This window comes from Olea europaea, chromosome 15, assembly GCF_002742605.1.
Source record: "Olea europaea var. sylvestris chromosome 15, O_europaea_v1, whole genome shotgun sequence".
Classification (NCBI taxonomy): domain Eukaryota; kingdom Viridiplantae; phylum Streptophyta; class Magnoliopsida; order Lamiales; family Oleaceae; genus Olea; species Olea europaea.
The window spans coordinates 16,546,761-16,560,194 of record NC_036251.1 but is presented as its reverse complement, the minus strand read 5'-3'; the positions used below and the strand labels follow the sequence as shown (position 1 = coordinate 16,560,194).

The following is a 13,434-nucleotide window of genomic DNA, read 5'->3' as shown; positions in this document are numbered from 1 at the left end:
AATGAAGATACTGGATTAAACCAATACCAATTTGCTGGAAAAAATAAGAGATTAGAACCAAATATCAAGTATTTGATCACAAGAGCACAAAAATAAAATAATTAGCAGAAACCCCAATCCATTCGCCCTAGCCATCTGAACTAATTCTCACATAATTCGTCTTGAAAAATAATAATATATTGATAGAACTTCACATTCTAGATGTGGTATGACAGATCTTCAAAAATTTTATAAGTTAAGAAAGCTTTTTTGTCATTTACTCCACTATTTGATTTGAGCTAATGATTATGAAAGTCTTACTTCCTCAATATTTTTTGGTTTTTCTCTAGATTTGGTGGATAGAAGATGGCAAAACCTTTTGTAAATTTCTAGCCTCTATTTGTCGACGCCTATTTTTCATTGTTTTTCTTGTGAAATATAAGAAAAATGGTATCAATATCTTGAGAGAAGTGTATGTTGCCTCCAGTTGGAAGATGCTGGCCGATTATTAGCCATAGTATCAGTTGGGTTGGCGAATGGGGTTTGGCTTGGAGTGGGAGTGGGGTAGGTTGAGGAAAATGAACAGTGTCATTCTCATTTTTATTTATTTATTTTTGAAAATTGTTTTAATTATTTTATGTGGAATTATTATGATTTTACCATTTTGTCCTTTTTAAACTTCGTCAAAACACTTTTTCTTGGTCAACAAACGTTTCAAGTGCTAATTTTTCAAAGGTTTGGGACTGGCAGTGACACAAATTGAAGGTTAAGATAAAATCTACAAAAAACTCAAAAGTTTGGGACCGCTGCTGCAATTTTCCCGAAAATAAGTGAAAAACAGAAAAAAGTTTAGTGAAAGATATATATAGAGAACGAGAAATGAGTGTGCATGATACAAGGCCTTGAATTCTACAGCACTGTCCCTTCTTTGCTCGAAAATTATAAAAGGTAATATAAATTATAATCAACAGCTTTTTATTTGATACAGAAGTTATAATCAAAGATGATAAGGAAACAACACACTTTGAAACTGTGAAAGCAAACTCAAGACCAAAACTCTCGATTTTTAACGGAGTATTCACCATCAACTTTTGATGCGTGTCTGGAGCAATCAAGCGTCCATTTTTCAAAAGTACAATCAATAAAGTCATAGTAGCCACCATGAAGTGAAAGCGTCCCCCTTTTTACCCGGTCTTCTATCCATGGATAAGTGAGTAAGTTCAACAATGACCTGTTGATTGATTCCTGGAAAATGGAAAATGAGCTCAGTTTAGTATCCATCTGAGAATGAGAATTGAAAACCTCGTGATACATTTTTGTTCTGATCCTATTCTCCATTTGGTCAGAAGTAATCACCTATGGTGATCATAGTGAAACATAGTAAAATCTCATTATGCATGGTGTAAGGGGACGTTAGGGTAAAACTCTCAAGAAAACAATAGGGGGCCACACCTTCTCGCAGTGCCTGCACTGCTGATCAAGATCGAGGTTTGAAACAGCAGACTTTGTTCTCAACCTTGCATCCTTTCCAACTACTACCCAACTTTTAATGAAACTACCGCTGCAAAATATTGAGAAACATAAAGACATCGGGAGAAAATTGAAAGCCGACGGGTTACACATCTCAGAAGAAGAGAGAATAGCAAAACCTTGAATTTTTTACATCTTGCATGCTCATTAAGGCATGGATCCCCCCACAGCAGCTGTGACCAACAACTAGTATATTTTCCACCTGCAGACAAAATCTTGACTAAGCTCTTCCAGAAAGAAGAAGATAGTTTCAGCTATGATAAAAATGTGAATTAAAATAAATAAATAAATAAATAATGGTACAGAGGTCCTCAAGCATTTGAACTCACAGGCTAAACTATATAAAAATAAAAAATAAAAATAAAAATAAAAATAAATGAAAAAAAAAGGAGGGCTTCTTAAAGGCTTCAGCTTTTGCCTAGAGGTAAGGAATAACCTTTCCTCAAATCCACGTCTCTTGGCTATCAATGTAGAGCAGCAGTTTCATGCCAGTGACTGTTAGGCTTTTAGATATTATCTTTCATTTAAGTATCTAAATGAACTTTGTTTCCTAACACACATTTTTTTATGAATTCATACACGAATGGGGCGACCAAATCTCAGAATATTGGCATTCATTCCTTTTAAAAGTACCATTTGGCTGGTTAATGGTGTACAGTGCTTTCATTTCTATAATAGAGGCACTTTACTAGGCATGCTCGGCTAAGGAATTCTTGGTCCTTTTTCATTTGGCTAGTTCAGTTATTTCTTATTCCCAGTGGCATACCAATTGCAATTCAACAAGCAGCAGCCAAGTCTTGTTCCCAGTAAACGATTGCAGTTAAAACCTTATTTATTCTGCTCGTTAACAAAAACTAGGAAAAGCATGGCTCAAATACATTAAGCAGATATTCCACTTACTTCAAGAGAATTCACAGAAAATTCAAGAGCAGCATTTGTTTCTGTAGGTCCATTCTGCATCAGTAGAATACATGGGCATAACATTCAGATTCACATTCAAAAACCCAAATATCGATTTACATTTTTTAAATACCATGATTATCCACTTAGTAAGGAGAGGAGACGAGCCCAATAAGACGGAAATACCTCATGCGGTGGCACCAGGTTTGCCACATTCCGGACCACAAAGGCTTCTCCTGGTTGAAACCCCAGGATGCTCGAGGGACAAACCCGTGAATCTGCACAAGCAATCACCATGAACTGATCTCGAAAATGTTAGTTTCAACCAACTTCTGCTCCAAATTCCAATATTGAAAACATGTTTATTACCTTAGGTGCTTGTCCCTTGGCAAGAGTTTGATAATGTTTTAAGTTTTCCCTATCGAAGTGAAGTATATAAATCCAAGTCAGGAAAAAACCATTGTTGTATATTGCATAACATTATGAAATGTTTAGGTAATAAATGAATCATACAAGTATTTATCCTTTTTGAAACTAAGAAATCGATGTCTCATCTCCTTGAAAGTATCAGAACCCTTCTCAATTGTTCCAATGCTCTTCTGTGGGTTATCTATGATCTCCTGAGTTAGACCTGCAGACTCCCTTAAGGCTTTCAATCTTAAAGTTGGAGTTCTCCTATATTGATGACAGCGATCATGTCGAGCAGAAAAAAATTGTTAGCATAATACCCAATATCACAAAGCGCATATAACTTAAGTCAAAATAAAGGCATGCTTATCTCTCAGGGTCAATCTCGAGTGTTGCATGGAAGTCTGTAATCTTAAAATGTAAGTATGTCCTATAAACCACCATCAAACAATATAATCAGAAGCATATGACGCAAGAATTAGGGGGATCTCAATAGATTTATTGAACATGTCTCCTTAAAGCAGAAAACTTTATACTTTCATAGGTGGAACTAATTTTCACTCAATAGATTTCAAGTTATTAGTGTAAGTTTATCTAATATTTTGAACTCTAAAATTAAGTCTGACACAAATACTAATTTCATTCATTAAAAAATATGATGTCACGTTTAAATATGTCAACATTTTTAAAGCTCGTGAAGGCAAGAAAAAACCTATTTTCAATATAAAAATTTATGCCTCAGCTTGGATAATTTATAAATGATTTTAATTCATTTATAGATGGTCAAACTTCATTTTCAACTACAAATTCCAATAGAACCATAAGTACTATTCCTTTATCGATCATTCATTTCTATCTATTTATATACTAAACCGTTTATAAATTCTTTCCAAACGAAGGCTATAAAATGAAATGCTCAATAGGAGTGCAAAAATATAAGAAATTCCACACACCCAACAATGAGGATTATAAATATCTTATGCAAACAATGACATGTGAGTGAATGTACACATGAAGACATCCCAGCTCGAGCTGCATGCTGGGAGAATTGAGCATAAGGTTTTAGGGTCCCTTTCTCTCTCATGGCTTTCTGGTAACGAACAATCCATAATATCAAATTATACTATTTTAGATTTTGAGCAACAGTTTTCCGGTCAACCACTTGACATCCATGTGCATTGGTTATTTCATATCCTCTTACAATAGCCAGCCAAATGACTACAGTATCATTACTCATCAGTCCACCATTTTGACCTTTAAAGGTTTTTCCATACCAGCTTACCATTACCTCCCAGATGCTCATTTAGCTCTTGAGAATGAACGAAATGCAATTAAATGACAAGATGGAAGAACTTTATCTCATAAATTTTTGCCACACAAGTAAAGTCAAGAAGAATCTCCACAAGGGGATTATATGCTAGCAATTTACACATTGGGTAGGATTTTAGGGCACAATTTGCGATAACAATATCCATTGTCTCAACTCTCTTACCAAAAATGGTGTTTATGAAAGAAAAATTAGTTGGCTAAAATTAACATTAAACTTTGCTTTCCTTGTAATCTCCTCAAACAGACTCAAATCAATGTGCGACAAGAAGCCACAACTATATAGCATCAGACATATTTGCTGATGCCAATTCTTAATTGGTTTTTTCTTAAAAATGAAGACCTCGAAAAATGACTATTAAGATAAAAAAAAAGTATCGCATCTACATAACTGAAAAGCACAAGAAAAGATGATAATTACAACTTCAAGAGACGTACTTGAAAGAATCCAAAAATCTCATCTGGGTCTGCTCAATTTCCCAAGACTTCAACTGGGAACCAAAGATCTATTCCAAAAGGCAAAAAAATGTCAATTCCACGAAACAAGCCCAGAATACTTCATACACATCAAATATAGAAATATATACATAACGAAGTACATTTACGGATTTCACAGGAGATTTGATTATGCCCATCGGTAATGAAACAGATGAAGAGGAGAATTGAAAGACTGCCTGAGACATAAGATAAATCTTTCTAGTACTTCAAGCCTAGTGAGAGGTGAATCAAGAAAATGGTAAAGTCACAACTGGAATCGCATATATATAGATCTGTTGATTTGTACCATACTTCTATTTATTTTTGCTGGTTGGATCATACACCTGTTCTTCTTGTCCAAGAAAGACGGAGAAACCAATGCTTTCTTAATTCGAAAATTAAGATGAAAATATGGGTATTTATTAGATATTTATGCCGCGAAACCCAAATTGATTGCGATGAAGTAGAGGTACAACAAAGTGAAGCCCGACATGCAAATATCGGCTCTTCAGTTCGATCAACGGTCACCGTACAGATTCGGAAATTACCTCAAATGAATAATAGTGAGTTTCGCGAACGTTCAATTTAAATAAAATTCTTTCGCGATTTTAGCTGTATCTAAAAAACATAAAAATAAAAAATAAAAAGAATAAGGAAAATTGCAACGGAACCCCCAAACTCCAGAAAAAGTGAAAATGGGTCCCCAAGACTTTAGTCTTTTATTTCAATTTGAGATTAACAGGTCGAGCATCCAATCATGTGGAATACAGGTTTATTAACCTTATATATCTTGCTAATGTTGGTGTTATATTCACAATGGCCAGAGCAAGAAGTAGATGGAGTTTGAGAAAATCTTGTTGAAGAAACAAGTTGAGAAAACTATAGCAAACCTATTTAGAAGATCAAATCAAACCCATGATGAAGATGTTTTATAATGACTTGAAATAGTGGACATAAAAGAGACGTATTCACACTGTTCTCGTGATGATATTTGTTCTCCTACTCTGGTAATACACAAGTATAGCCACCTTCTGAATACAATGAAATCCGAATAAGGTATTTATGTCGCACACTAACAAAGACAAACTCGAACACTAAAGAGAGAAAAAGACTATATAAAGAGTTTCATGTTCTATACTTTCGAATTAAAAAACAAACTTTGAAAACCATGAAATGCAAATATGCCAAACACCCCCTTGTTTAGAAGTTAGAACAAACTTCACCAAAAAAAGTGACTAAAAGAAAAACTCTTAAACCTATATATTTCTCATCTCTTGTACATTTAAAGATAAAAAAGAGTTTATATTTATTAATTTCATGCCCTACGTATATTATGAAGGTTAACGTAAGATATATATACTATCTTACAGCATGCAAAATTTCAGTTTATCGTAGTGTAGTAGAATTAGAAAATTTCTGATTTTTTTTCTTACCTAAAGATATCTACTCTTCCTGCATATGCTGCTTCGATAAGCCATTCTTGCTTTTTCACTAAAGAAACTTCCATTATTGTTAGATCAATTTGCAAACCTCGCATTCATCGATAAGACATTTCCAGAGTTGGATATGCAATGAGATATTTTCACAGATCAGGTTAATCGATTCGGAATAGCAAAACTGGAAAGCTTTTAAACACTCACATGGAAAGATCAAATGGAACGTTAAATCAAATGGCATAGAGATAATTGTTCCCAGCTTTTAAGTAAGACAAATTAAGTAACATCCAGCTAGCATACCTCTACACAAGCCTTCGCATCACACAAAGTATATATTTAGTATGAAGTATTAGATCCAAATCAATAGCGAGTAACAGAAGATGCTATACAGTATCATGAAGCTGCAATAATATAATGACTTCAGTTCTGGTGCGGTTCGGTTCATAAAAATCGTGTCTTACTCGGTATATTATGCGTAAAAAGACAAGTTAACATGAGCAATGGATGCAGAATGCAACAGTCAAGTAATGCACAAGCACAAGGCTGGAATTTGACGACAAACAAAGAAACAAAAAGTAAACAAAGGACAAGAAGATTACCGGGTCAATCCACAAGATCAGTGGCACCATTTCATGCTGGTTGGAAAATTGCTGACAATTCAGGGGCGGAGGCAAGAGAGTAGAGTTGTGGCGGCAAATTTCACAAAATTTTAATTGTGGAGGCAAAATTGAAAATTATAAAGAAATTTTTTGGAAAATCTTGTGTAAAATCTTGAAAAATCTACTGCAAAATCTTGGATTTCAAATTTAGTGTACAGACCGCACTGCCCCCACTGATCCACCCTTGGCTGGTTTAAAACTACTGGTAACAAAAACGGCACATATAGAAGCAAATTATGCATGTATTTGCTCTGAACTCTGTACATGAGGAAACCTTTATTAGATCAACTATTTCCAGCAGGATGAGAACTCGACAGTCTATGGATGACATAGAGATTGTTCATTTTCTCTCTTTCTTGTCAGTCTTCTAACTTCAAACACAGGGTTCAATGTTCGCTGTCTCATAGCTGGAGAGAACCAAGTAAATTATCAAAGGTGATATATGCCAAACTACACAGCCCAACTGTCACCAAGTATACTAAAAATGTCATAAAAACTAAATAATAATGCCAAACTACACAGCCCAACTGTCACCAAGTATACTAAAAATGTCATAAAAACTAAATAATAATGCCAAACTACACAGCCCAACTGTCACCAAGTATACTAAAAATGTCATAAAAACTAAATAATAATGCCAAACTACACAGCCCAACTGTCACCAAGTATACTAAAAATGTCATAAAAACTAAATAATAATGCCAAACTACACAGCCCAACTGTCACCAAGTATACTAAAAATGTCATAAAAACTAAATAATAATGCCATACAAACCATCACCGTGCTGCCCAAATATATATCTATATAAATATATATATATATATATATATATATATATATATATATATAGAGAGAGAGAGAGAGAGAGAGAGAGAGAGAGAGAGAAGAGATTAACCGGACAGACCAAAAAAACACAAAGAATTCTACTACAACTCCAACCGTGGAACTGCCTGAAAAAGATGTCGGTCAAACCGAAAAGAGAGGACAGTGACACCACAACAAACTAGAAACAACAGCAGCAATAGATAGAGAGGCCAATTAACACTTTCTTAAACCATCGGTACTAGATGGCAGTGATTTAATCTGCGGAAAGATCTCCTTCAATTAAAAAATAAAACCTGTGAGGAATTCAACTACCAACAAGGTCCGTGACAGCAGCACAAGGTTTTGAACCCAAAAAAAAATAAAATAAAATAAAAAAATTATGATGGATTTCAGAAGAATAATCAACTGGCAATAACAAGACAGACGAAAAAAATTCTATTGTTGTGCGTTCTCCCGTATCATGTTGAATTAAAATCAAGCACTAATAATAACACACGATATATTGTGGCTAGGGAATGCGCGTACATCCACAGGATAAAGGATAGTCTTTAACTATATGTAACATCATTTAAAATAGTCCCACATATATATAGGTACACTAACACAGCCCATTAAGGAAACGAAGCTGTATGTTGAAACTAACAGTATATGGTAACTCTAATCCTCTCTCCAACACTCAAGCTGCATGACGTGTGACTCAAGGAAGCTTGCGAAGTTCATATATACCAGATTAGATAAATACATAGAACTTACCTTTAGGAGTACAATTTCCTTCCAAGTAATGCTCCTTATCCCTCAGGGCGATCCAAAAATATTAGACGACAGAAGAAGGAATAACAGAGATGATATCCGATTTCTAGCACACTATCACCTGCAATGACTAACAAAAACACATAACAAAACCATATTTGTTCATCGTAGTTCAATGTGCAAGCAGCTTCATTGCATTGGTTGAAAGATAATGAATGGAGCATGCTCCAAACCAAATGAGAATGCAGTAATCAGTGTTTCTTTGATGCCAATTGTACAGGTAGCAGAAAACCTATGAAGCCCAGAAATTTAACTACAATAAAACCAGTAGCATTTGTAATTGAAACATGAAATAACAACAGTAACCGGCCGCGAAGGTTCTTCCTTCAAACATGTTATTCAGATCTGATAATACATTTTGTATAAGCAGAAACAGAATAGTACCAAAACTTGAGCCAAGTGTAAAACAAAACCAAACACCTTTACCTGTTAACACTCCCTGCTATTTTTGTGAAGTCTTACATGATCTTCCATAGCAACAAACAAGTAGCTCAAAAAGCAAAGTAAAGGTTCACTAAGACACATATAAGTTCACTTTCAGGGCCATTCAAGATGGAGAACAGGAAAAAACAGCATAGCAATTTCTGTCGAGAAGAGGCATTTATGAAGGCTTTACACATGCTACAAACTATTTACTTCTCATCCCTTTCATGTCGAGAAGAGATGTGTCAATATGCAACATTGACAATCAGAAACACATACTACCCAAATAATATAAGATTCTTAATTCGAGAATAAATATGACGTAAAAAATGATCTCTGACCTAAACCGTAACAGATGGACTTAGCAAAGCAATTACAGTAACCACAACCGTAAGAACCAGGAAAAAACCTCTTCCATTTACAAAATTTAAAAATCGGAGCAAATACTAAAGATTATAAGTTCAGTGAGAAATAAAGATCAAAAGATGGCATTTATTTTCAGTTAAACAATGTCACTAGGTAGAAAGGCAGTGAAGCCAAGTCCAGCTACTGACATCGTGTTTGAGACCGGGTTAAAGATTCAATAAAAATGGTATCTAATTGTAATGGCTATAGAACATATCAGAAAAGCCACTACACAACACTGTATACATTAAATTGCTAACGGCAAAACTATTAAGAAAACTACCAAAGTTTTTCCACATCATTAATTACTAAAAAGCTTAATTCATGACAAAAGATTCTTAAGCCACTAAGCCTCGACAAACCGGTTGTCCACTAAAATTATGATAAAATAGAGTCTTGTTTCACTAAAGCTTGACAACCATGTCATCAACTACAATTACAACAAAAAGCAGTCTTGTTTAACTATGCAGCTTTGACAACCTTGTCGTCACCTACAGCATTAAGAATTGGAAGACTGCTTAGGAATTCATCAAGACCCTCAAAAAACCCAATCCCTTCAATGTTATCATCCTCACCGCGTACTGGTCCAATTTCCTGGTTCATGCTTGGTGCAGGCTCTTCGACTTCATTGCTAAACTCCACATTCAAATCCAACTTCTCAAAATGCGTCTTCTGAGCATTACCTGCTGCTCCTCCTTTCTTACTTGACTTACCCACTGACTTATTCAGCATCTCACTCCCTTGTGGGAGTACAATTTCATCTTCTGCATTCGCATTCTTAGCTTTAACTCGTACTTTCTTGGTATTTACAATTATCGCTTTCTTAGGCATCTCATTGGCACTCTTTCCTTGCACATTCGTCATTTTGTTCTTCTTTTTTGGTCTCTCACCATGCCAATCAGCATTGGACTCACTTGAGTCTGACAGTTCCACATAAACCTCATCATCTTGGACATATACCCTAGGAGCCGAAGCCTTCTGTTCACCCTTTTTGTCCACATGATTCCCATTCCCCATTTGAGGGCAAGTAAACATAGGCGAAAATGGGGTCCAAGTTGAAGCCAGATCCCTATTTTTCACCATACTTTCCATTGAAACACCCAATGGAAAAAATCCCCAGGAATAGAAGTAACCCTCTCGCCCATTCACAATTGGTGGTGGTGATGGAATAACCACGCCCTGAAAGGCCCTTCTACAGTTTTGACAGCGGAGAGTACACTCCGCATACACCCCAGGATACTCGTACATATGATAGCAATAAGGACACGCAGTCCAGAAAGTAGAGCCGCCGTCATTTGAGGGTATATCCACTCTCTCCTCCTCCACCTCCTCTTCTTCTTCTTCATCCTCCTCTTCCACCTCCTCCGTATCCATTCTCTCCACCTCAGGTTCATCCACTCTCTGCTCTTGCACATTCTCATTGGCATGCACATTAAGATTTGACCCAGAAACAGAATGTACATTACCAGTGAAACCAGTGTAGTATTGCAGTGGCTGCTTATTCAAGGTTTCTTGAGCCGACCCCGAACCAGACCCGAAAACCATATTATTACATGAAGTAAAATTAATGAAATTCTGCGGTTGGTGCTTACTCGCGTGTTCTCGAATTGCCCCAATAGCCACTGGGTCAACCAGTTGCGGATGTACCTGCACTTGAGGGAAATGAGTCGCAGAACTGCTGCTGCTGCCACCATGTACATGTGGTTGAGGTTGAGCGTGAGAAGGATGACCTACACTACCATCCCTGTTTCCCCCAAAGAAAATTAAGTTCTGCTGCAATGTGGGGCTGCTCAGATGTTCCTGAGGCATGAGCAGGGGGTTGAACAGGTCGGTCTGCGGCTGCAGGTGTGGCTGCATATAGAAAGCAAGTTCCTTGTCGTATAAAGATTTCTTCAAAGGATTGGATAGCACCGTCCAGGCTTCAAGCACGAGGCGGAAGGCCTGGTCAGCAAATGCGAACTTATTCTTAAGTGGGTTTAGGAGAAGAGCCAGGCGGCGGTACTGAGACGCCACAACCTCCATGTCACGGCCCTGGTGAGGCGAGACTTGAAGAATCGAATACCAGTCCTGCAGGTCGTTTCCGATCCGCCGGTCGCCAGAGAGAAGCGTGTCAGTCACAGCCAAAATTTGGTCGGCAGGTAATAGGGTCGGGTCAGAATCACGCGCCCGGGTCGCAAAGGACTTACTCCTCATCAGGTCACGCTTCCAAAGAAGCTCTTCCGCGATCGTCAGCAACCGCAAAACCTCCGCGCTTGTGGTGGTCGTCGGAAAAAATGGGTGCTCCATTTCTATCCTTAAATTTGCCGAAAACGATTAACTTTTCCTTCTTCTCCTTGTAATTGGAGAAGTAATATGTGAAATAGAATGAAAGGGATACTGCCATACTGAGGTAGTAGTGCAAGAAGAAAGAGGGGAACTATGATTTGACGGAAAAGCCCACGAGTTTTAAAGAAAAGAAGGGGTAGTTGGATATTTTGAGGATAGAAAAGTAAATTAAAACGGAGTGGATGTATAGGTGTGAGTATAGACTGTGACGTTGTTAAAAGGTTTTAGACTTTGCCATGTTTCAAAATTGAAGACATGTGCAAAACGGTGACGCTTAACCCTCCACCACCATGCACAATTTCTTACTATTCTTCTTCCTGGTGGACAGCGAGAGTGAATTGGGCCTACTGGTATTTAACGGCCCAGCCCACGTAATGTTAGAGAGAAAAGATAGCCACGGTGCCTTAATAATTAGCGGAAATTATATAGAAGCCCACTTTTAAAAATCTCACTTCATAAATTACATACTACGTTTACTATTTCAAAAATCGGATGTGTTTGTTAATTAATAAATTATTATTAGATAAATATATTATTATATTAAAATAATTTATAAACCAACCCTACCTCCCTCAACCCCACCTCATTTCCCCCAAATCCACACACACTCTCTCCGTGTCCCCCCCAACCCCCCCCCCCCCCCCCCCCCCCCCCCCTCTTTCTTCCTCTAGAAAACAACCACCGTTGACCGTAGTTGAAAACCGTCACAACTTGCACCACCGCAGTCACTCGCCAACAAACAACCACGCATAGTGCAGTCGCTTGTAGGACAGTCACACCTACTGCAGTCATGCACAGGACAACCGTTGTGGCTCCATAATCACTCGCCTACACCACACATTCAAATTCGTTAGATCTCTTGTCAAAAATTGGAATATAAAGCCACAATCAAACAAACCCTAGATGAAGAAACCTGAATACATAAGGAGCCTCAGCAAATGCGAACTTATTCTTAAGTGGGTTTAGGAGAAGAGCCAGGCGGCGGTACTGAGACGCCACAACCTCCATGTCACGGCCCTGGTGAGGCGAGACTTGAAGAATCGAATACCAGTCCTGCAGGTCGTTTCCGATCCGCCGGTCGCCAGAGAGAAGCGTGTCAGTCACAGCCAAAATTTGGTCGGCAGGTAATAGGGTCGGGTCAGAATCACGCGCCCGGGTCGCAAAGGACTTACTCCTCATCAGGTCACGCTTCCAAAGAAGCTCTTCCGCGATCGTCAGCAACCGCAAAACCTCCGCGCTTGTGGTGGTCGTCGGAAAAAATGGGTGCTCCATTTCTATCCTTAAATTTGCCGAAAACGATTAACTTTTCCTTCTTCTCCTTGTAATTGGAGAAGTAATATGTGAAATAGAATGAAAGGGATACTGCCATACTGAGGTAGTAGTGCAAGAAGAAAGAGGGGAACTATGATTTGACGGAAAAGCCCACGAGTTTTAAAGAAAAGAAGGGGTAGTTGGATATTTTGAGGATAGAAAAGTAAATTAAAACGGAGTGGATGTATAGGTGTAAGTATAGACTGTGACGTTGTTAAAAGGTTTTAGACTTTGCCATGTTTCAAAATTGAAGACATGTGCAAAACGGTGACGCTTAACCCTCCACCACCATGCACAATTTCTTACTATTCTTCTTCCTGGAGGACAGCGAGAGTGAATTGGGCCTACTGGTATTTAACGGCCCAGCCCACGTAATGTTAGAGAGAAAAGATAGCCACGGTGCCTTAATAATTAGCGGAAATTATATAGAAGCCCACTTTTAAAAATCTCACTTCATAAATTACATACTACGTTTACTATTTCAAAAATCGGATGTGTTTGTTAATTAATAAATTATTATTAGATAAATATATTATTATATTAAAATAATTTATAAACCAACCCTACCTCCCTCAACCCCACCTCATTTCCCCCAAATCCACACACACTCTCTCCGTGT

At 37.5% G+C, this 13,434-nt stretch overlaps 2 protein-coding genes across 7 annotated transcripts; both read right to left on the bottom strand.

Moving 5' to 3' along the window:
* Window positions 1-827: 827 nt before the first annotated feature.
* Window positions 828-5,183, bottom strand: LOC111410299 (beta carbonic anhydrase 5, chloroplastic-like). Of its 6 annotated transcripts, none has more exons than XM_023040561.1 (10): window positions 4,928-5,183; window positions 4,743-4,817; window positions 4,582-4,649; window positions 2,923-3,084; window positions 2,779-2,827; window positions 2,596-2,709; window positions 2,410-2,463; window positions 1,629-1,711; window positions 1,432-1,540; window positions 828-1,224 (listed from the first exon to the last, which is right to left on the bottom strand). In XM_023040561.1, the coding sequence occupies exons 1-10, from the start codon at window positions 4,958-4,960 to the stop codon at window positions 1,024-1,026; spliced, it is 948 nt and encodes a 315-aa protein (XP_022896329.1). In that variant the 5' UTR covers window positions 4,961-5,183; the 3' UTR covers window positions 828-1,023. The 6 variants fall into 6 exon arrangements, with proteins under 6 accessions (XP_022896329.1, XP_022896330.1, XP_022896333.1 ...); XM_023040562.1 differs by having other exon boundaries at window positions 4,749-4,817; XM_023040565.1 differs by having other exon boundaries at window positions 4,749-4,853; window positions 4,933-5,183.
* Window positions 5,184-9,346: 4,163 nt separating this feature from the next.
* LOC111410298 lies at window positions 9,347-12,865 on the bottom strand. The gene is made up of 2 exons (XM_023040560.1): window positions 12,450-12,865; window positions 9,347-11,138 (listed from the first exon to the last, which is right to left on the bottom strand). The coding sequence occupies exons 1-2, from the start codon at window positions 12,774-12,776 to the stop codon at window positions 9,642-9,644; spliced, it is 1,824 nt and encodes a 607-aa protein (XP_022896328.1). The 5' UTR covers window positions 12,777-12,865; the 3' UTR covers window positions 9,347-9,641.
* Between the last annotated feature and the right edge of the window lie 569 nt (window positions 12,866-13,434).

Coding starts and splice junctions, on each gene's coding strand:
- LOC111410299 (XM_023040561.1), bottom strand. CDS start 4,960: ATGATCCAACCAGCAAAAATAAATAGAAGTATG. Junction 2,828..2,922: donor TTCAAAAAGGATAAATACTT/GTATGATTCATT, acceptor TCACTTCGATAG/GGAAAACTTAAAACATTATC. Junction 1,712..2,409: donor TTTCTGTGAATTCTCTTGAA/GTAAGTGGAATA, acceptor TTTTGTCTGCAG/GTGGAAAATATACTAGTTGT.
- LOC111410298 (XM_023040560.1), bottom strand. CDS start 12,776: ATGGAGCACCCATTTTTTCCGACGACCACCACAAGCGCGGAGGTTTTG. Junction 11,139..12,449: donor TAAACCCACTTAAGAATAAG/TTCGCATTTGCT, acceptor CTTAAGAATAAG/TTCGCATTTGCTGACCAGGC.